A 22,459-nucleotide genomic window follows, 5' to 3' on the forward strand; every position below is an offset into this window, starting at 1 on the left:
TATTCATCTGCATGTTGTGACCGCCATTGAGCCAGTGGATTACTGAACAAAAGTTGTTGGGACATAAAGAGGAACTTTATCAAACAAAACAAACATTTGTGTAACAGGAACTCTTGTGACTGCAACCAGAAGAAGCTCAAAGGTAAGTGATTAATTGTATTGCTATTTCTGACTTTCGTGACTCCTCGACCTTGGCTTGAAAATGTTTGTATGCTTCTGTAAGCAGGGCGCTGTCCTCAAATAATCTAAATGGTATGCTTTCACCGTAAAGCCTTTTTAAAATCTGACACAGCGGCTAGATTAACAAGAAGTTAATATTTAAGCCGATGTATAACACTTGTATCTTTTATGAATGTTTATAATGAGTATTTCTGTATTTTGAATTTGGCGTTCTGCAATTTCACCGGATGTTGGCCAGGTGGGTCGCTAGCGGAACGCCTGCGCCAGAGGTTAACTTCTTCAGGCTAGGGGCCTTTTCTCTCAATTTCCACCTGACTGACGTGCCTAAAGTAAACTGCCTGTTGCTCAGGCCCTGAAGCCAGGATATGCATATAATGTGTACCATTGGAAAGTCACTTTGAAGTTTGTAGAAATGTTAAAATAATGTAGGAGACTATAACACAATAGATATGGTAGGAGAAATCCAAAGAAAAACCAACCTGATTTTTGAGAGCCTATGCTCTTACAATGGAAAGTATAGGGAAATAATGATATCTAGCTCCCAGTTTGCAATTCCTATGGCATCCACTGGGTGTCAGCACTCAATGTTCAAGGTTTCAGGCTTGTTTCTTCCAAAATAAGTAATAATAATAGGTTTTACTACAGGGACACAGTCTTGGAAATTTGTGTATGCGCGTGCGATGAAGAGAAGACGCACCTGCTAATATCGTTTTCCTATTGAACTTACTTATTTCCGTATGAAATATTATAGTTTGATTACATTTTAGGGTATCTGAGGAGTCAATAGAAACATATTTTGACTTGTTTTAACAAAGTTTAGCGGTATATTTTTGGATTCCTTTCTCTGCATGTTGAACGAGTGGATTACTCAAATCGATGGCGCCAACTAAACAGACTTTCTGGGATATAAAGAAGGATTTTATGTAACAAAACGACACTACATGTTATAGCTGGGACCCTTTGGATGACAAATCAGAGGAAGATTTTCAAAAAGTAAGTGAATATTTCATCGTTATTTGTGAATTTATGAAAAAAATATTGGGGCGCCGTCCTCAAACAATCGCATGGCATGTTTTCGCTGTAAAGGCTACTGTAAATCGGACAGTGCAGTTAGATTAACAAGAACTTATATGTACATTTATATGTACATAAATGTTTCAAATCCATGTTATTTAATCGAATTGCGCGCCCTCCAGTTTCACCGGAAGTTGTCCCGCTAACGGGGCACCTTGTTCTCATAACTATGGGTAAATAAGCAAACATTTCGAAAAACCTATCTTCGCTTTGTCATTATTGGGAATTGTTTGTAGATTGAAGAGGCTGGAACATAACAAAAAACGTGGAAAAAGTGAAGGGTCTGAATACATTCTAAATGCATTGTAGGTTCATCTTTCCGACATAATTTATATATCTGGTCTAAGTTGTTTAAAAACACAAAGCATTTTAACATGCGAAAATGTAGATAAAAAAATATATATAAAAAATATAGCTTGGACTTAGGCGTCCCGATAAACTGCTTAGGCGGCCTGCCCTAACGTTTCTATCGGCGAAAAATCCCTGAACACACTTGTCGTTGCAGCATCTGCTCTGGATAAGTGAAGTCAAATACTAGCTAAATTCCTTACCAGCCGGTACAATCTCTAAACCAACCATCTTGGGACCACTGCCAAAGATCTGCATGGTCTTGGGCTCTTTGTTTTCCCGCTAGGAGAGGAGACAGAAACATAATACAACATCAGGGAGCGTTCCTGGGATGAGTCCAGAATGTATAGTGCACTACTTTTGACCAGAGCATTATGCAGGCCCCAAAGTAGTGTACTATATAGGGAATAGTGTCTATTTCAGATGCAGAGTCCTGGAGAGATGTCCAGGAAACAGTTAGATCCTGTTGGAATGACAAACATCAACCACTGACCCCATGGATAGTTAGTTCTACTAACTGCAGCTGGGGAATCTTGGAAATGATGAAGGGGCAGAAGCTGGGTCGCTGTTCAATTAAAAAGGTAGCCAACAACAGTAATGTGATATTGGGCATGGATAATCAATGAATCCATGGTGATACCTCTGTAGGCTTTATGTTTGTTGCTGTGTATTGCATGTCATTTGGATGTCTTTATGCCAAAATACACAAAACAATTGCTAAGTTCTCTGGACTAGCAGGCTTCTGGCAGATAAAATAAAATGTAAAAGCCGATAAATTTGCCGGTGCCAATTGTCCGGGAGAATAAAAAAAATGCTTGTCGGTCTATAGGTTAATTGGCATACTGTTGTGGAATTAAAATTGGCACATGTACAGTATATTCGTTATGCATCTTATCCATCACATGCGTACAGATTACGGACTGGCTGATTAATTAGGGCCGATTTCAAGTTTTCATAACAATCGGTAATCGGCATTTTTGGACACTGATCATGGCCGATTACATAGCACTCCAAGAGGAGACTGCGTGGCAGGCTGACTACCTGTTATGCGATTGCAGCAAGGAGCCACGGTAAGGTGCTAGCAACCATTAAAAGTATCTTATAAAAAACAATAATAGTTAACTACACATAGTTGATGATATGACTAGTTTATCTAGCTTGTCCTGCGTTGCATATAATCGATGCGGTGCATGTTAATTTATCATCGAGATCTATTCTCCTACATTCAATTCACATTTCCACAAACTTCAGTGTTTCCTTTCAAATGAAACAAAAATATGCATATCCTTGCTTCAGGGCCCAAGCTACAGGCAGGTAGATTTGGGTGTGTCATTTTAGGCGAAAATTGAAAGAAAAAAAAAGGGCACCATCCTCCCTAAGACGTTTTAAAATGCTGCTGGTCAAATGTCCGGCGTCACATTTTCCAAACCGAAACCCTGGCATATCCATACATTAGACCAATATTGGGTACAGTATCTCAGTTAGGAGCATATAAAACTAAAACCCCCAACCTAACTTTCTAAAGCACTTGTGATAAGAAATAGGCTGTTCTGAATTACATAAGAGGAAAATATAATGCCATTACAGTAACCATGTGACCCCATGACACAGGGTGATGAGCAGATTTGCCAAGAAGAGAGGTATCTGTTGATGTTATGGACAGAGTACACACAAGGCTAAGGCTCTCTGTCTATTGAGAATGTAGCTAATGCATCCAGAGCCAGCAAACAGGCTGCAAAGGCCCTCTTGCTAATGAGAACCTATCTCCATCAATTGCATTTCCAGTGCATTAAGTCCACAAACAAGTTAGGCAAAAAACAGAAGAGTAAAAATGCAGATAATGTTTTGTAAATCACCATGTGAAATCAAAATAAAACTGATCAAATAAAATATAAAAACAGTCTCCAGTGATCACCTCATCACCGACCTCGGACTTCAGGCGGCGGGAGCTTCGCTCAGGGAGCATGCAGTCCTTGTTCTGAGTCCCGTCACTCAGGCTGTCCCTCTCTCGGTCCTCTTCGTCCTCGTCTTCCTCTTCCCCCATGCCCTCGTCCTGCACCTCTTCGTCATCTCCCTCCTCGTACAGATGGTGGATACCCTAAGGGGGAGAGAGAGGGTAGGGAGCAGAGTTAAAAATCAGCAAGAGGAAGGAGAAGGCCTACTTACTCAAGGTCGACCGATTAATCGGAATGGCCGATTAATTAGGGCCGATTTCAAATTTTCAAAACAATTGGAAATCTGTATTTTTGGGCGACAATTGTTTTTTGTTTATACCTTTATTAAACAAGGCAAGTCAGTTGAGGATGGCTTTCACTTCAGCAGTAATAAATTCATGAATTTCTTTGAGGAAAAGATCATGATTATTAGAAAGCAAATTACGGACTCCTCTTTAAATTTGCGTATTCCTTCAAAGCTCAGTGGTCCTGATTCTGCACCTAGGATCAAGAGAGACACTCAAGTGTTTTAGTACTATATCTCTTGATACAATGATGAAAATAATCATGGCCTCTAAACCTTCAGGCTGCATTCTGGACCCCATTCCAAATAAACTACTGAAAGAGCTGCTTCCTGTGCTTGGCCCTCCTATGTTGAACATAATAAACGGCTCTCTATCCACCGGATGTGTACCAAACTAACTAAAAGCCTATTGAAAAAGCCCAACCTTGACCCAGAAAATATAAAAAGCTATCGGCCTATATCGAATCTTCCATTCCTCTCAAATTTAAAAAAAGGCTGTTGCGCAGCAACTCACTGCCTTCCTGAAGAGAAACAATGTACACGAAAAACTTCAGTCTGGTTTTAGACCCCATCATAGCACTGAGACTGCACTTGTGAAGGTGGTAAATTACCTTTAAATGGAGTCAGACTGAGGCTCTGCATCTGTCCTCGTGCTCCTAGACCTTAGTGCTGCTTTTGATACCATCAATCACCACATTCTTTTGGAGATTGGAAACCCAAATTGGTCTACATGGACAAGTTATGGCCTGGATTAGATCTTATCTGTCGGAAAGATATCAGTTATATCAGTCTCTGTGGATGGTTTGTCCTCTGACAAATCAACTGTAAATTTCGGTGTTCCTCAAGGTTCCGTTTTAGGACCACTATTCTTTTCACTATATATTTTACCTCTTGGGGATGTCATTCGAAAACATAATGTTAACTTTCACTGCTATGCGGATGACACACAGCTGTACATTTCAATGAAGCATGGTGAAGCCCCAAAATTGCCCTCGCTAGAAGCCTGTGTTTCAGACATAAGGAAGTGGATGGCTGCAAACTTCCTACTTTTAAACTCGGATCCAAAGAAACAAAGAGATCTTCTGTTGAATCTGACAATTAATCTTGATGGTTGTACAGTCGTCTCAAATAAAACTGTGAAGGACCTCGGTGTTACTCTGGACCCTGATCTCTCTTTTGACAAACATATCAAGACTGTTTCAAGGACAGCTTTTTTCCATCTACGTAACATTGCAAAAATCAGAAACGTTTTGTCCAAAAATGATGCAGGAAAATGTATCCATGCTTTTATTACTTCTAGGTTAGACTAGTGCAATGCTCTACTTTCCGGCTACCCGGATAAAGCACTAAATAACCTTCAGTGCTAAATATGGCTGCTAGAATCCAGACTAGAACCCCAAAATTTTATCATATTACTCCAGTGCTAGCCTCCCTACACTAGCGTGCTAGTGTGTGCTCCTACCGGTCTCTCTGATTTGGACCTGCCGTACATACCTACACGTACGCTACGGTCACAAGACGCAGGCCTCCTAATTGTCCCTAGAATTTCTAAGCAAACAGCTGGAGGCAGGGCTTTCTCCTATAGATCTCCATTTTTATGGAATGGTCTGCCTACCCATGTGAGAGACGCAGACTCGGTCTCAACCTTGTGGGTCATATGATTGAGTGTAGTCTGGCCCAGGAGTGTGAAGGTGAACGGAAAGGCTCTGGAGCAACGAACTGCCATTGCTGTCGCTGCCTGGCCGGTTCCCCTCTTTCCACTGGGTTTCTCTGCCTCTAACTCTATTACAGGGGCTGAGCCAATGGGGTGTGTCACTTGAGTGGGTTGAGTCACTGATGTGGTCATCCTGTCTGGGTTGCCCCCCCCCTTGGGTTGTGCCGGGGCGGAGGTCTTTGTGGGCTATACTCAGCCTTGTCTCAGGATGGTAAGTTGGTGGTTGAAGATATCCCTCTAGTGGTGTGGGGGCTATGCTTTGGCAAAGTGGGTGGGGTTATATCCTTCCTGTTTGGCCCTGTCCGGGGGTATCATCGGATGGGGCCACAGTGTCTCCTGACCCCTCCTGTCTCAGCCTCCAGTATTTATGCTGCAGTAGTTTATGTGTCGGGGGGCTAGGGTCAGTTTGTTATATCTGGAGTACTTCTCCTGTCTTATCCGGTGTCCTGTGTGAATTTAAGTATACTCTAATTCTCTCTCTTTTTTCCTCTCTCTCGGAGGACCTGAGCCCTAGAACCATGCCTCAGGACTACCTGGCATGATGACTCCTTGCTGTCCCCAGTCCACCTGGCCGTGCTGCTGCTCCAGTTTCAACTGTTCTGCCTGCGGCTATGGAATCCTGACCTGTTCACCGGACGTGCTACCTGTCCCAGACCTGCTGTTTTCAACTCTCTAGAGACAGCAAGAGTGGTAGAGATACTCTTAATGATCGGCTATGAAAAGCCAAATGACATTTACTCCTAAGGTGCTGACTTGCTGCACCCTCAACAACTACTGTGATTATTATTATTATTTGACCATGCTGGTCATTTTTGAACATCTTGGCCATGTTCTGTTATAATCTCCACCCGGCACAGCCAGAAGAGGACTGGCCACCCCTCATAGCCTGGTTCCTCTCTTGGTTTCTTCCTAGGTTTTTGCCTCTCTAGGGAGTTTTTTCCTAGCCACCGTGCTTCTAAACCTGCATTGCTTGCGGTTTGGGGTTTTAGGCAGTGTTTCTGTACAGCACTTTGAGATATCAGCTATATAAATAAATTTGATTTGAGAACCCATTCTTATTTTCAATGACGGCCTAGGAATGGTGGGTTAACTGCCTTGTTCAGGGGCAGAACGACAGATTTTCACCTTGTCAGCTTGGGGTATGCAATCTTGCAACCTTACAGTTAACTCGACCAACGCTATAACCACCTGCCTCTCGTTGCACTCCACAAGGAGCCTGCCTGTTACGCGAATGCAGTAGAAGCCAAGGTAAGTTGCGAGCTAGCATTAAACTTCTTATAAAAAAATAAAATCAATCATAATCACTAGTTAACTACGGTTGATGATATTACTAGTTTATCTAGCGTGTCCTGCGTTGCATATAATCGATGCAACGCTGGAAAAAAGCACAATCGTTGGACGACTGTTCCTAACCATAAACATCAACGCCTTTCTTAAAATCAATACACAGAAGTATATATTTTAACCTGCATATTTAGCTAAAAGAAATCCAGGTTAGCAGGCAATATTGACCAGGTGAAATTGTGTCACTTCCTCTTGCGTTCATTGCACGCAGAGTCAGGGTATAGGCAACAGTTTGGGAAACCTGGCTCATTGCGAACTAAATTTGCCAGAATTGTATGTAATTATGACATAACATTGAAGGTTGTGCAATGTAACAAGAATATTTAGACTTAGGGATGCCACCCGTTAGATAAAATACCAGAACGGTTCCGTATTTCACTGAAATAAACCTTTTTTTTCTTCGATATGATAGTTTCCGGATTCGACCATATTAATGACCTAAGGCTCGTATTTGTGTGTTATGTTATAATTAAGTCTATGATTTGATATTTGATAGAGCAGTCTGACTGAGCGATGGTAGGCAGTAGCAGGCTCGTAAGCATTCCTTCAAACAGCACTTTCGTGAGTTTTGCCAGCAGCTCTTCGCAAGCTGTTTATGACTTCAAGACTATCAGCCTAATGGCTAGCTAGTTAGCGGGGTGCGCGCTAATAGCGTTTCAAACGTCACTCGCTTTTAGATTTGGAGTAGTTATTCCCCTTGCTCTGCAAGGGCGCTGCTTCGAGTGTGGCTGTTGTCGATGTGTTCCTGGTTCGAGCCCAGGTAAGGGCAAGGAGAGGGACGGAGGCTATACTGTTACACTGGCAATACTAGTGCCTATAAGAACATCCAATAGTCAAAAGGTATATGAAATACAAATGGTAGAGAGAGAAATAGTCCTATAAATACTATATTAACTACAATCTAAAACCTCTTACCTTGGAATATTGAAGTCTCATGTTAAAACCACCAACTTTCATATGTTCTCATGTTCTGAGCAAGGAACTCAAACGTTAGCTTTTTTACATGGCACATATTGCACTTTCACTTCTCCAACACTTTGTTTTTGCATTATTTAAACCAAATTGAACATGTTTCATTATTTATTTGAGGCTAAATTGATTTTATAGATGTATTATATGAAGTTAAAATAAGTGTTCATTCAGTATTGTTGCAATTGTCCTTATTACAAATAAATTAAAAATATATTTTTTTATAATTTTATTTTTTTTTTATTTTATTTTTTTTTAAATCGGCCGATTAATCGCCATCGGCTTTTTTTGGTCCTCCAATAAAATCGGTATCGGCGTTGAAAAATCATAAATCGGTCCATAACATCTACTACTTACCCAGTTCAAAACAACGTGGGTGTATGGTAGGTGTTACTGTGGCAGATGTAAGGTGTTGGTTTATAGATTTTTGGAGAATGGTTGAATAGAGCAGGGAGTAGTAACATTTCAAATCAAATTGTATTTGTCACATGCGCCGAATGGGGTATATTAGGTCCTGGCTGGCAGGATGCTTGGCCCCAGTGATGTACTGGGCCGTTCGCACCACCCTCTGTAGTGCCTTGCGGTCAGAGGCCAAGCAGTTGCCATACCACGCAGTGATGCAACCCGTCAGGATGCTCTCGATGATGCAGCTGTAGTACCTTTTGAGGATGTGAAGACCCATGCCAAATCTTTTCAGTCTCCTGAGGGGAAATAGGTTTTGTCGTGCCCTCTTCACAACTGTCATGGTGTGCTTGGACCATGTTAGTTTGTTAGTGATGTGGACGCTAAGGAATTTAAAGCTGCTCGGTCCTCCTTTTCCTGTAGTCCACAATCATGTCCTTTATCATGTTGAGGGAGAGGTTGCTGTCCTGGCACCATAAGGTGTTGTCGTTTGTTGGTGATCAGGCCTACCACTGTTGTGTCATCGGAAAACTTAATGGTGTTGGAGTCTTGCCTGGCCATGCAGTCATGAGAGAACAGCGAGTACAGGAGGGGACTGAGCACAAACCCCTGAGCCCCCCCCCCCTGCCTGTAATCCATGGCTTCTGGTTGGGGTACGTACAGTCACTGTGAGGACGATGTCCTCAATGCACTTATTGATAAAGCCAGTGACTGATGTGGTGTACTCCTCAATTCCATCGGAAGAATCCTGGAACATATTCCAGTCTGTGCTAGCAAAACAGTCCTGTAGCTTAGCATTTGCTTCCTCTGACCTCTTTTTTTATTGACCGAGTCACTCGTACTTCCTGCTTTAGTTTTTGCTTGTAAGCAGGAGGATAGAGTTATGGTCAGATTTGCCAAATTGAGAGCTTTGTACGCATCTCTGTGTGTGGAGTAACGGTGGTCCAGAGTTATTTCTCCCCCCCTCCCTCTGGTTGGACAATTAACCTCTCTGGGTATTTTGACATAGGGATGAAAAGCGTGCCCAAAGTAAACTGCCTGTTACTCAGGCCCAGAAGCTAGGATATGCATATAATTTGTAGATTTGGATAGAAAACACTAACGTCTAACTTATGTCGTGAGTATAACAGAATTGATATGGCAGGCGAAACCCCGAGGACAAACCATCCCCCAAAAAATGTTAGGCTTAGCACTTTTTTCAATGGCTATTACTTTAATTTTAAGGACAAGTCCTCTCAGATTGCAGTTCCTAGGGCTTCCACTAGATGTCAGTCTTTAGAAAGATTTTCAGGCTGGTTTTTGGAAAAATTACCCAGAAATGTTAGTTTTTCTAGGTGGCTTCATTTTGGCTGTAGTGTTTCCAAGCTCGTGGAAGAAAGCGCGTTCTTGGTATTTTTCTCCGGTAAAGACAACAACGATTCTCCGTCTTAAATGTTATAGTTTATTTGCGTATTAGGATACCTAAGGTTTGCTTATAAACGTTGTTTGATTTGTTTGGAAAAGTTTATTAGTAACGTTTGGGATTCATTTTGATGGAGGGAAACTGGGTGGATTATTGACTTAAGTGCGCCAGCTAAAATGAGTTATGGATATAAAGAAGGACATTATCGAACAAAATGACCATTTGTGATGTAACTGGGACCTTTTGGAGTGCCAACAGAAGAAGATCATCAAAAGGTAAGGCATTTTTTATATCTCTATTTCTGACTTTTGTGTCGCACCTGCCTGGTTGAAATATGATTTTCGTGTGTTTGTATGCGGGGCGTTGTCCTCAGACAATCGCATGGTTTTGCTATCGCCGTAAAGCCTTTTTGAAATCTGACACGGCGGCTGGATTAACAGGTTAAGCTTTATTATTTCCAAGAATGTTAAATATTTGAATTTAGTATTTTTGAATTTCGCGCTCTGCATTTTCACTGGATGTTGGCCAGGTAGCATCCCACCTACCCTAGAAAGGTAAAAAAAAAACAGCCACGTTAGATAATTTGTTTTGTGACATCATTAAAGAAGTTATAACGGAAACATTGTAACTTTAAGGAGGTTCCACATTGTTTTCAGAGTTAAATCTAAATGTTGTATAACTTGTATGATTAAATATGAAACAATTTGTGAGAAGACGAAATGTGATTTCAGCTTTCTAAATGAGAATTGTTTTTGATATAAATTTCTCCCAGTCAGTAAACATGCCCACGTGAGTACAGACATTACGGCAAAAGGATGGAACACCCCTTTTGCCAGAGTGCTTATAAAGGACTCCTAAAGAATTAACATAATAGACCAAAACATGCCGGGTTGCTGTCGGTGTGGAAAGTGGTCCCTGAATCATCAACCATTGAGACCAGAAAAATGTGGAGTGGTGGCTACACATTGAAATGGTTGCAATATAAATATAAACCAAGCAGGCAGACGGTGTTGAGCCGGACGTTGAGCCGGACGGATGGTTAGAATCTACCAGACCAGAAAATGGTCAGACCCTCTGAAACTCGACACGTGAAGAAAGATGAAGACTATACCAAACATTCTCAGTCTGCAGCTGGATAATGTAAAGAGGTCGAGAACTTTGACCAAAGATACAAGGAAGATCTCAGCAGACAAACATTGTGTACCTTTGATGTTTCCATTCTAACAAACACTTCCAGACCAAAGAAAGCCTACTACTACAAAGGACATTGTGACCTCTGGTGGACAAACCAGAGACTTCTGTCGAACGACTCCCAATAGATGAACAGGGCAATTTCAACAGAGAGACGACAAGGACATATATTGTAATTATTTTAGAATGAGTGGTTGTTAGGGTGCTAAATATCCATATTTACAAAGAGCGCATTTTCAACATGTATGTTGTCTCTCCCGCTCTTTCTTTCCCCACCCCTTTCATTGTGTAACAAGCTGTCATATCGAGTTAGTCCACTAGGGACTTTTCATTGCATTATGTGAGTAATCAACATATCATCCATCATGTGTGTGTTAATGTAATTCTGTGTGATTTAGTTAAATTGTCTTAATAAATAACTAATTATGTATCGCTGAATCACATTTAGACTAGGGTTCGTGCAGATTTGAAGTCAGCAACATTCAGAATGAGACTGATGAGGTAATAATAATTAATGGATGACTGGTAGGATAATGATATATTCTGATATATTCTTGATTCATTCGAGAAACGTTAACTCATTAACATCTCTGGGATATGTGGGACGGTAGTGTCCCCCCTGGCCAAAAGCCAGTGAAAATGCAGAGCGCCAAATTCAAATAAATTACTATAAAAATCAAACTTTCATGAAATCACACTTCCAAGATACCAAATTAAAGCTACTCTTGTTGTGAATCCAGCCAACATGTGAGATTTCAAAAAGGCTTTTCGGCGAACGCAAATTATGCTATTATCTGAGGATAGCACCATAGTAAACAAAGAGAAACCATATTTCAACCCTGCAGCCGCGACACAAAACACAGAAATAAAAATATAATTCATGCCTTACCTTTGACAAGCTTCTTTTGTTGGCACTCCAATATGTCCCATAAACATCACAAATGGTCCTTTTGTTCGATTAATTCCATCGATATATGTCCAAAACGTCAATTTATTTGGCGCGTTTGATCCAGAAAAACACTGGTTCCAACTTCCGCAACGTGACTACAAAATATCTCAAAAGTTACCTGTAATCTTTGCCAAAACATTTCAAACTACTTTTGTAATACAACTTTAGGTATTTTTTTACTTAAATAATCAATACAATTGAAGACGGGATGATCTGTGTTCAATACAGGAGGAAAACAAACTGTAGCTAGCTTTCTGGTCATGCGCCTCTATCTAACAATACACAAGTTACCCCCGTTCTGGATGGCCGTACTTCATTACACAAAGGAAAAACCTCAACCAATTTCTAAAGACTGTTGACATCCAGTGGAAGCGGTAGGAACTGCAAGAAGGTCCCTTAGAAATCTGGATTCCCAATGAAAGCCCATTGAAAAGAGTGTGACCTCAAAAAAAACATCTGAATGGTTTGTCCTCTGGGTTATGTTATAGTCACAGACATGATTCAAACAGTTTTAGAAACTTCAGAGTGTTCTCTATCCAAATCCAAAATGCATATCTTATCTTCTGGGGATGAGTAGCAGGTAGTTGAATTTGGGCATGCTTTTCATCAAATTCAGAATGCTGCCCCATATCCTAGAGAAGTTAAACAAACTTTCTATGGGGCCCGAAGATTGCTAATGAGTTAATTGTTACATGATTAATTTAAACACGTAATAATTCAACATAGTTACTTGGTTTTATAAAATAACAGTCATCACATTAATTAAAGATAGTCACATCACGACACCATACTGGGTGGCAACGTTCTTATCCCTTGTTTAGTGGCTAACCAACACAGCTAACTTACAGTCACGTCAAAAACAACAGTAGCTGCATTTGCATAAGCTGTTTTCTAGTGACATTTATTTGGATACATCCATAACAATGAGCTAATGAGGCGCGATTCTGCGAGGCAAAAAAAATCGCTTTCCCGTCAGGACACTTGAGGAGCTAGCCAAAAACATAGCTAACACAATCACTTCAAACACTGAAGCTGTTGTTAGCAGTTGGTGTTATTCTTCAAAAACAGACCCCAAAGAAAATCAGGGGGAGAAAAATATATTTATTCAAAGAGAACAAATCATAGTTGTTATACTGGAAAGTAGATGGTAGATGTTCATTCTTCCCTGTCCTCAGTGTTTTCTCCACTGAACAAAGAGACAGGATGTAGTTTATAACCCAAACCTAGCCTGTGGTTGACCAATTATAAATCCTTGCAGTAAAATTGGGCCAATAGTCAAATATCTCGTTTCAGGCTCAATGTATAAACAATTCGGACCAATGAGAACTTGCCACATGTAGCTTTGAGTCCTGTTCTGAAATTTCTCCCACAACTACAATAGGCCTATGGGTAATGTGTTAAACATAGTCGTCATTTCGTCCTCTGCGTTGTGTATTTATCTTTGAATATTCTTACACTGTGAAGACTGCAAACTAGCGGCACTTCGTTTTACCTATTGACATTTCTTTGTATATATCCACAAAATTTATGCCAGCCGATTCAAGATTGTAGACTGACAGAAATGCTGCCTGCCTGTCCGTCTCGTCCTGACTTCTAACCGTTCATTACTATGGACAGCTGGAGATCAAATTTGAATATTGAAACCATGTTGCAAATGTCAGAGACAGACAGAAAGGTTTATGCTAATCTCAGAGGTTGAAAACTAAATGTTAGTCTAAAAGAAATGAGGATGTCTAGATGCTTTTTATAGTGGAGATCAAGTTTATAATTTGCCTGGCTGGGCTGATGACAGTGGATTGCGCAGTCAGACAGAACAGAGTAAATAGGCATTTTAATATCATAGATTTAGCCGGTGGTAACTTGTGGAATAGACACCGGCTGGAGTGAGCATTTAACCAATCAGCATTAGACCCACCCTTTGTATAATTCCCTATAACGCACGGTATATCTGCACAGTAGCATTCAATGGCTATAGTTCATTCTTACATGTTCTGTGTTTGAGCTGCTTTTGAAAGCAAAATTCTAACTAAAAACATATTTTCATAATAGCAAGCTAGGACAGATGGCTTGGTTAGCTAAACTAGCAAGTATGTTTGGTTACCAAGGCAACTACTGTAGCTATCTAGTAAACTTGCTGGCTATTAAAGCAGTAAAGGTGTTAAATTATAACCATGGTATGAAAGGGATAATCAACTCGGGGCTCTATGCTTTCTCTGGAAAATAATGCAACTCGGTGGAAGGTTAGTTCCATTCCACTAGCACGTTGTGGAACACACCTTCCACATAGTTCATTATTTTCCATAGAACGCATAGCCCCTCGTTAATTATCCCTTACATGTTGTGATACAGAACCAGAAGAGGCTGGTGAGAGGAGCTATAGGAGGATGGGCTTATTGTAATGGCTGGATTGATTATGTCCTAGCCGTTACAATGAGCCCGTCCTCCTATAGCTCTTCCCACCAGCCTCCTCTGTACAGAACACTGTTACAAATGTGAATGTAGCATGGCAAAGTACAAAAGGAAATAACTACATGACAGGGTATTGACATGAGTTGTAAGAATGTAGAAGTGTGAATACATAGCACAAACCTATGCTGATCCACACCTAACATTTGCCAATAGAGGGCTGATGCAATTTACTACCACTATTGACATCACAAAAACATTTCACACACTCCAGAGCCTACATGTTCTTGTGTGCATGTGTCGACCAATAGCACTTACAGTGAGCGTGGCTCCAGACTGGAAGAGCTCATAGGGGTAGAGGATCCTCTCGAAGTGGGACCGCAGCAGAGAGCCCATACCCTTCCCTGGGGGGAAACCCATCCTGCTGCCCACCTTGGACCATCTCTTCTCCTTACACACGGTCTCAAAGCCTCCCTCGGAGGAGACAATCTGAAATACAATGTGTTTTAGTAAGATGGTTATAGTTGACTCACACACAAAAAGCATTTTTCAGAATAGTAAGGAGAAATTCAAATGTACACCAGCACTTAGCACCTCTGCTGTCCTAAAACAAAATCAAAAACAAACTCTACTTACTCCTAAGATATAAATAAATCACAGCATGCTTACAAACACACCACATGTTTCTAAAAACAGTATACGTTCAGGTGAATGGTCCGACTCCGGTCTTACCTTGCTGAGCTGGTACAGATCGAGGATCTTCCTCTCCACATGAGGGAAGCGCAGCCTGGACCCCTGCAGTTCCCAGAACTTGGCAATCTGATCCAGGAAGTTGAGCTTGACCCGAGTGAGGGCCTGAAAGCAATGGGAGAGGTGAGGGAACGGTACAAAGTAGAGGTCGACCGATTAATTGGAATGGCCGATTAATTAGGGCCGATTTCATAACAATCGGAAATCTGTATTTTGGGGCGCCGATTTTATTTATTTTTTTACACCTTTATTTAATCTTTATTTAACTAGGCAAGTCAGTTAAGAACACATTCTTATTTTCAATGACGGCCTAGGAACGGTGGGTTAACTGCCTTGTTCAGGGGCAGAACGACAGATTTTCACCTTGTCAGGTCGGGGGGGGGATCCAATCTTTTGCAGCCTTACAGTTAACTAGTCCTTCGCAATAACGACCTGCCTCTCTCTTGTTGCACTCCACAAGGAGATTGCCTGTTACGCAAATGCAATAAGCCAAGGTAAGTTGCTAGCTAGCATTAAACTTATCTTATAAAAAACAATCAATCATAATCACTAGTTAACTACACATGGTTGATGATATTACTAGATATTATCTAGCATGTCCTGTGTTGCATATAATCTGACTGAGCATATAAGCATACAAGTATCTAAGTATCTGACTGAGCGGTGGTAGGCAGAAGCAGGCGCGTAAACATTCATTCAAACAGCACTTCCGTGCGTTTTGCCAGCAACTCTTCGTTGTGCGTCAAGCATTGCGCTGTTTATGAATTCAAACCTATCAACTCCCGAGATGAGGCTGGTGTAACCGAAGTGAAATGGCTGGCTAGTTAGCACGCGCTAATAGCATTTCAAACTTCACTCGCTCTGAGCCTTGGGGTGGTGGTTTCCCTTGCTCTGCATGGGACGCTTCGATGTGGTGGCTGTTGTCGTTGTATTGCTGGTTCGAGCCCAGGGAGGAGCGAGGAGAGGGACGGAAGCTATAGTGTTACACTGGCAATACTAAAGTGCCTATAAGAACATTCAATAGTCAAAGGTTAATGAAATACAAATGGTATAGAGGGAAATAGTCCTATTATAACTACAACCTAAAACTTCTTACCTGGGAATATTGAAGACTCATGTTAAAAGGAACCACCAGCTTTCATATGATCTCATGTTCTGAGCAAGGAACTGAAACGTTAGCTTTCTTACATAGCACATATTGCACTTTTACTTTCTTCTCCAACACTTTGTTTTTGCATTATTTAAACCAAATTGAACATGTTTCATTATCTACTTGAGGCTAAATTGATTTATTGATGTATTATATTAAGTTAAAGTGTTAATTCAGTATTGTTGTAATTGTCATTATTACAAATACATATATTATTATTTTTTATTAAATTTTTAAAATCGGCCGATTAATCGGTATCGGCCTTTTTGATCCTCCAATAATCGTTATCGGCGTTGAAAAATCATAATCGGTCGACCTCTAGTACAAACACATGAAATTCCAAGTGAATTCCAAGTGAAATCTGGCATCTTAACTCTAAACAGGAATATAAAGAGGTGCCTTATGGTGCTGTAGCCTTGGAGAAATCAAAGTAAAGACAGCCTACAAAAAACACTTATTTGGGACTGGGGGGCAGTATTGAGTAGCTTGGATAAAAAGGTGCCCAGAGTAAACTGACTGCTACACAGGCCCAAAAGCTAGCATAGTAGATTTGGATATAAAACACTCTGAAGTTTCTAAAACTGTTTGAATGATGTCTGAGTATAACAGAACTCATATGGCAGGCAAAAACCTGAGAAAAAATCCAACCAGGAAATGGGAAATCGGAGTTGTCGTTTTTGAAGTGATTGCCTATCGAATATACAGTGTCTATGGGGTCATATTGCACTTCCCAAGGCTTCCACTAGATGTCAACAGTTTTTAGAACCTTGGTTCAGGCTTCTACTGTGAAGGAGAGTGAGAGCTGTTTCAGTCAGATGCCTGGCAGAATGCCATGAGCCAAATCATGCGCGCGGCCGTGAGAAGTTCCTTTTCATTTCTAAAGACAAAGGAATTGTCCAGTTGATACATTATTGAAGATTTATGATAAAAACATCCTAAAGATTAGTTCTATACATCGTTTGACATCTTTCTTCAAACTGTAATATAACTTTTTTTTACTTTTCGGCAGAACTAAGCGATCGCGCATTGAGCATTTGGATTACTGGGCTAAACGCGCGAACAAAAAGGAGGTATTTGGACATAAATTATGGACTTTATCAAACAAAACAAACATTTATTGTGGAACTGGGATTCCTGGGAGTGCCACCAGATGAAGATAAAAAAAAAAGGTAAGTGAATATTTCTAACACTATTTCTGACTGACACCTCTCCTTCTTTGGAAAATGTCTATGTTTTTCTGTGGTTAAATGCTAACCTAACATAATTGCAAGATGTGCTTTCGCCGTAAAGCCTTTTTGAAATCTGACACAGTGGTTGCATTAAGGAAAGGTTCATCTATAATTCCATGCATAACACTTGTATCTTTTATCAATGTTTATTATGAGTATTTCAGTCATTGGATGTGGCTCTCTGCACTGTCACTGGATGTTTGTTTGAGACAATGCATTTCTGAACTTAACACACCAATTTCAAATTAAGTTTTTGGACAAAGATTAACTTTATCGAACAAAACACACATTTATTGTGTAACATGAAGTCCTGTGAGTGCCATCTGATGAAGATCAAAGGTTAGTGATTAATTTAATCGCTATTTCTGACTTTTGTGAGCCCTCTCCTTGGCTGGAAAATGGCTGTATGGTTTTCTGTGACTAGGTGCTGACCTAACATAATCGTTTGATGTGCTTTTGCCGTAAAGCCTATTTGAAATCGGACATTGTGGCTGGATTTACAAGAAGTTTATCTTTAAAATTGTGTATAATACTTGTATGTTTGAGGAACTTTAATTACGGGATTTCTGTTGTTTTGAATTTGGTGACCTGCAATTTCACTGGCTGTTGGCGACATGGGACGTCCCACATATCCCAGAGAAGTTAAACTCTTAATGTAGGCTAAGCTACAACTTTCCTGACCCTAAAAACCCATCCTAAAGTAGACCTAGGCCTACCACCCATTCAAGCCAGTGCTGTTAACTCAGTCATTGTATTCAAGAGTGCTGCCCCAAAAAGGTGGCAGCTGCAGTCAATGCACATAAGGTCTGCACTGTCAAGCCACACCAACGTATAGGTTACCTCACAAAAAAAACATGTTTATTCAGACTACCAAAACATAACATATAATAACATACATACAAAATAACATACATCAGTGAATGACTGACAAACTCATTTGAATAACTAGCTTATTAGACTACTTACTGACTACTTACTTAGGCAATAACTATTTTTATTTATCTAGGCAAGTCAGTTAAGAACAAATTCTTATTTACAATGACAGCCTATTTAGGCCTATACCTTATAACGACTACATACATGGTACCTAACTGCATTTCCAATATAGCTTTCACAGTGTTGTAACTAGGTGCAGTATACTTACCTCCAATTCATTGAGTCTCTGGACTCTAGGAGTAAAGCGGAAGTTGCGTACGTCGCAGGCAAAAGGAGGTGTCCAGTCCTAAAAGACAAAAGAGAACAATGGAAACCAAATGAACAACTTTGGTTCAGATTTTCATATGACTAAGTAATGTGGAAGTAAAAGCAACAACAAAAATAGAAAAAACTTTTCAAAATAAACATTACATAATACTATTCAAATCCCCTTTTCAAATTATAAATAATATAAGGATGTGTGGATACAGATTTGGAAAGCGTCAGCCCAGGAAATTGGATGTAAAAAATAAAATGAAAATCTAAAATGTTAAAATCCACCCAACAATACCAGAATGAATACTGGATATGACACAAATAATAATTTAAGTCCCTGTAGTCTAAGTGCTTTAAAATGGGCACAGACTTATCCCTAAATGACAAATAATACTGGAGCACAGTGCAATAAAAGAAAACCTCCCAGAAGCAACTGTCAAGTTTAAGCGTGGGTGCAAAATTGACCAAATTAAGAGGGTTAGCCTAATCACCCAAATGTGGGAAATGGGAATAAAAGAGAATAAGGCCAATATTAGACATACATTTGATTTGCACAAGGCCAAACAATAAAAAACATGAAAAGTTGAGCATTTGGGTACTAATTTAACTTCCTGCCACTGTAGGCCTATCCCAAACCATGAAAATAAATCAATAAATATATAAAACTCTTCAGCTGCATACATGGATATTGCTCATATTGTAGTCATATGATGTAGCAAAGACTTGGAAATCTAGGCCATCAAATGAAAAGCAACTAGGAATTGGTATATCAAATTGTTAATAGTTTAAAAAAATATCTAGACATCTAATTCGTGGGACGTTACTTGATATCCAGAATGTAACAGTTGCGATCTGTCCAGAAGACACACACACAAAAAAGAATCAGACGGGAGTCTGGAATTGAGGCCGCTGTTTTAAATGACGACTTTACTTTAACTGTTTGGCTAAATATAAACATCCAAAATCATTGTTCAAATAAACTGAGAAACAGACAATAAATTTTACCTCCACACATGAAAAATTTAACGAGAAATATCGTTACTCGACAAAAAATGTGCGTGGGCTAGGCCGAAAATACCATAAATAGATGACAACAAGGGCACAAAACAATGCAGGCGTAAATCTTAAAATGGAAGCAATGTGTTATATTCCAAAAGCATAAACAGTGAGGTTACCTCTGGCGGTCGAATTTTGCAGATGCCAGTTCTCTCTGCAATAGGTCGAATCTTGTTTATAAATCCTAGTGGATCCGTAAAATCTTCCCAACTCGGCTCAAAAACTGGGCACTCGGGAGGGGGTACGAATTCAGCAAAATCAGACATGATGAAATCACAAATTATATTTTCTTTAAAAAGCCAATAGTACTTGTGTTTAAAATCTATTGTGTTGACATCTGTGAGTGACATCAGTCCATGATTAGGTTATCTTTCAATTAGCACACATATTGTTGCTTCCGGAACTTCTCCTTCATGTTCATGATTGTTTAAGTCTCAAGAAAAATATTTTCAATGAAGACAATTTCTTGATATGCCAACAGCTGGGCGACATGACAATATTGTTGAGTTGACGTCTCAAATACAAAACTGTAAAAGATCAAAAATACATTTCCAGTCCTATTCCAATTTTAGGAAATTGCTGGGCCAAGCCGGGCGGCGTCCACCCCACCACTCCAGTACAGCAACGTTAACTGAAAGCCAGAGAACTACCTAGGGCGCAGGACATCACTCCCCTTTAAAATGTGGACATATGATCCCGCAACAAAATAAAAACGGCCCCAAAAATGTCATGTATAACTATTCTAAGCTCCATATTAACCCAATAAACATTTCCCATCATGTGCGATTTCACTTTTGAATATCCATTGGTTGTGACATCTTCATGTGCCAGGAAAAGGCATTATTTCATCCATATTTCGCAGTTTTATCAATTAAAAGTTGCGCCTTAGTGGTCATCCAATCTAAATATGACGTTCTTCAGTTGTCTCAGGCTAAATGAGTGCGACCCTCTTCATCCGAAGAGTAGCTCGTGACCATCAACATCGAACCCTAAGCAGTTAGCTTAGCAATTAGCGCACATTGTTGATCAAACCACGTCCATTCAATTGAAGGAGAACGTTAGTTAGCTCGTCGCTATACAACAGGCGGTGGGGTTCCGTGGAGGTGAAGGGTCGACATTCCCGATGCAGCATACGTTATTTGCTCCACAATAAACCAGACGACGAGCTAATTTAAACCATTCTCATGCACACGGTTCTTTTGCTTCGTGTCACCCGAGTACTTTTCTAGCTGCTGTTGTCATTAAAAACGACGATACTTTCTAGCTAGCTAAGTTAGCCTAGCCACACTGTGCTGTGACTGCTTGCTAGTTGCTGGCGAATAACTTCGTATGGTGTCTTTCTTTAGTGTGCTCGCACAGTTCTGGAATATACATTTTTCAGGATAAAAATTTCGTATAAAATTGTTCAGTAGATGCATATGTTGCTCGACGCTATGAACTTTCAAATATTGTGTTTGTATATATATATATATATATATATATATATATATATATATATATAAATAAATATTGATATATCTCCCAGCTTTCTTTTACTAGCAACGACCATATCACTACCATGTAACAATAATATACCAATACTCCACTTCCGCCTCCACATCCGCTTCAAGAAAACTAGAACCATGGTTTTACTTACTATTTCCCTCTATACAAAATAACATGCCTCCAGATATGTACATCAGCATTTATGGTAAAGTGGTTGTAGTTTTGTAAGGAACAACTACGTTCATAACCAAGTGGGGGAAAAACCCATCGTCTCCAGTGGCGCTTTCATGACAACTTGGATTCCGGAAAAAACGAGGTCAATCGTGACGTTTTCCGAGTTTTTTTCGAGTTTTCCGACTTGTAATTCCGAGTAGGATGACTGTTCAAAACAATTTATCCTGCTCGAAACATTTTTCCGGAATTGCCAGTTGTTTTGAACACACTGATGTCGGAGATTTCCGAGTTCCCAGTTGTATGCAACGCGGCATGAACTCCGAATTCTCCCCATGATGAACTCTGATATCACCTCAGGAAATTATCTCCATAATATAATTTTTGTCAGTTAAGTGTAACAATTAAACATTATTTATAAAATGAACCTATTATGTTTAACACTATATTTGGTTTACAAGCATGATTGATAGCTGTACTTTTAGTTTACGGTTGATCAGCTTGTTGGCCATTTGCCAATCACGTTTCAACGAGTTCAAAGCATGTGTATGCATCTAAATTGTATTTACGACTTCACAACTCGTAATTAGTTGCCATTTGGTTATGCTGCGTTCCTGTGCTCGTCGGAGATTCCTATTTGATTTTGAAAATACGACTTTGTTTTATTCATGTGCTTTTTGGGCTGAACAATTCTTCAAACAACGTTGCTGATAAATATTAGCTAGTTTGCTTAATATTGAAAATATGGTCAAACTATCTACATTACCCATAGACCTATTGTAGCTGTCAAAAACGAATTTGTTAATTTGGTTGAAAAGTTATGGTAAAACGTCACAACTCGCACATTGTCCTGGTTGTTTCACACTTGTAGGCTAATTCCGACTTGTATGCAGATATAGAACAATTGAGGGTTAGCTAAACAAATATATATATATTTGATGTAGGGTCGTTCAAGTGAAACTTCCCAGTCGGAACTAACTTCCGATAACTCCGAAAGCACATATACATACAGCATTAGTGTGTAATGATAATAAAAACGGTAACCCCATACAAATACAGTGCATACACGTAAAACACACCCTTATCCCCTCAGCCCTCAAATGATGTGGACACTTCTGATGACGTCTGACGAGTATTCACTTGCAAGGCGTGGGAGGAATGAATTATTTTTATATGGACCGCACTTGCCCGGAAATTCGTTACTCGTTAA

The 22,459-nt window shown here is 40.0% G+C and overlaps 1 protein-coding gene across 22 annotated transcripts in view; it reads right to left on the reverse strand.

Moving 5' to 3' along the window:
• The window catches only part of LOC110500291 (lysine-specific demethylase 5A), a 76,826-nt gene extending 55,435 nt beyond the window's left edge, over positions 1 to 21,391 (reverse strand). For 7 of the 22 annotated variants that reach the window (XM_090214325.1, XM_090214328.1, XM_021577591.3 and 4 more), the window contains exons 1-6: positions 19,713 to 21,188; positions 18,491 to 18,568; positions 14,950 to 15,072; positions 14,536 to 14,706; positions 3,518 to 3,700; positions 1,806 to 1,884 (exon numbers count right to left, since the gene is read on the reverse strand). In XM_090214325.1, the coding sequence (XP_090070451.1) occupies positions 1,806 to 1,884; positions 3,518 to 3,700; positions 14,536 to 14,706; positions 14,950 to 15,072; positions 18,491 to 18,568; positions 19,713 to 19,943 (865 nt within the window). In that variant the 5' untranslated portion in view covers positions 19,944 to 21,188. Of the gene's footprint in view, positions 1 to 1,805; positions 1,885 to 3,517; positions 3,701 to 14,535; positions 14,707 to 14,949; positions 15,073 to 18,490; positions 18,569 to 19,712; positions 21,189 to 21,229 lie in introns of those variants that run through there. The other 15 variants (XM_090214327.1, XM_090214329.1, XM_021577593.3 and 12 more) reach the window with 8 other exon arrangements.
• Positions 21,392 to 22,459: the final 1,068 nt, after the last annotated feature.

The sequence above is a fragment of the Oncorhynchus mykiss genome, chromosome 21 (genome assembly GCF_057628025.1).
Source record: "Oncorhynchus mykiss isolate SJ-2025 chromosome 21, ASM5762802v1, whole genome shotgun sequence".
NCBI classification, from domain to species: domain Eukaryota; kingdom Metazoa; phylum Chordata; class Actinopteri; order Salmoniformes; family Salmonidae; genus Oncorhynchus; species Oncorhynchus mykiss.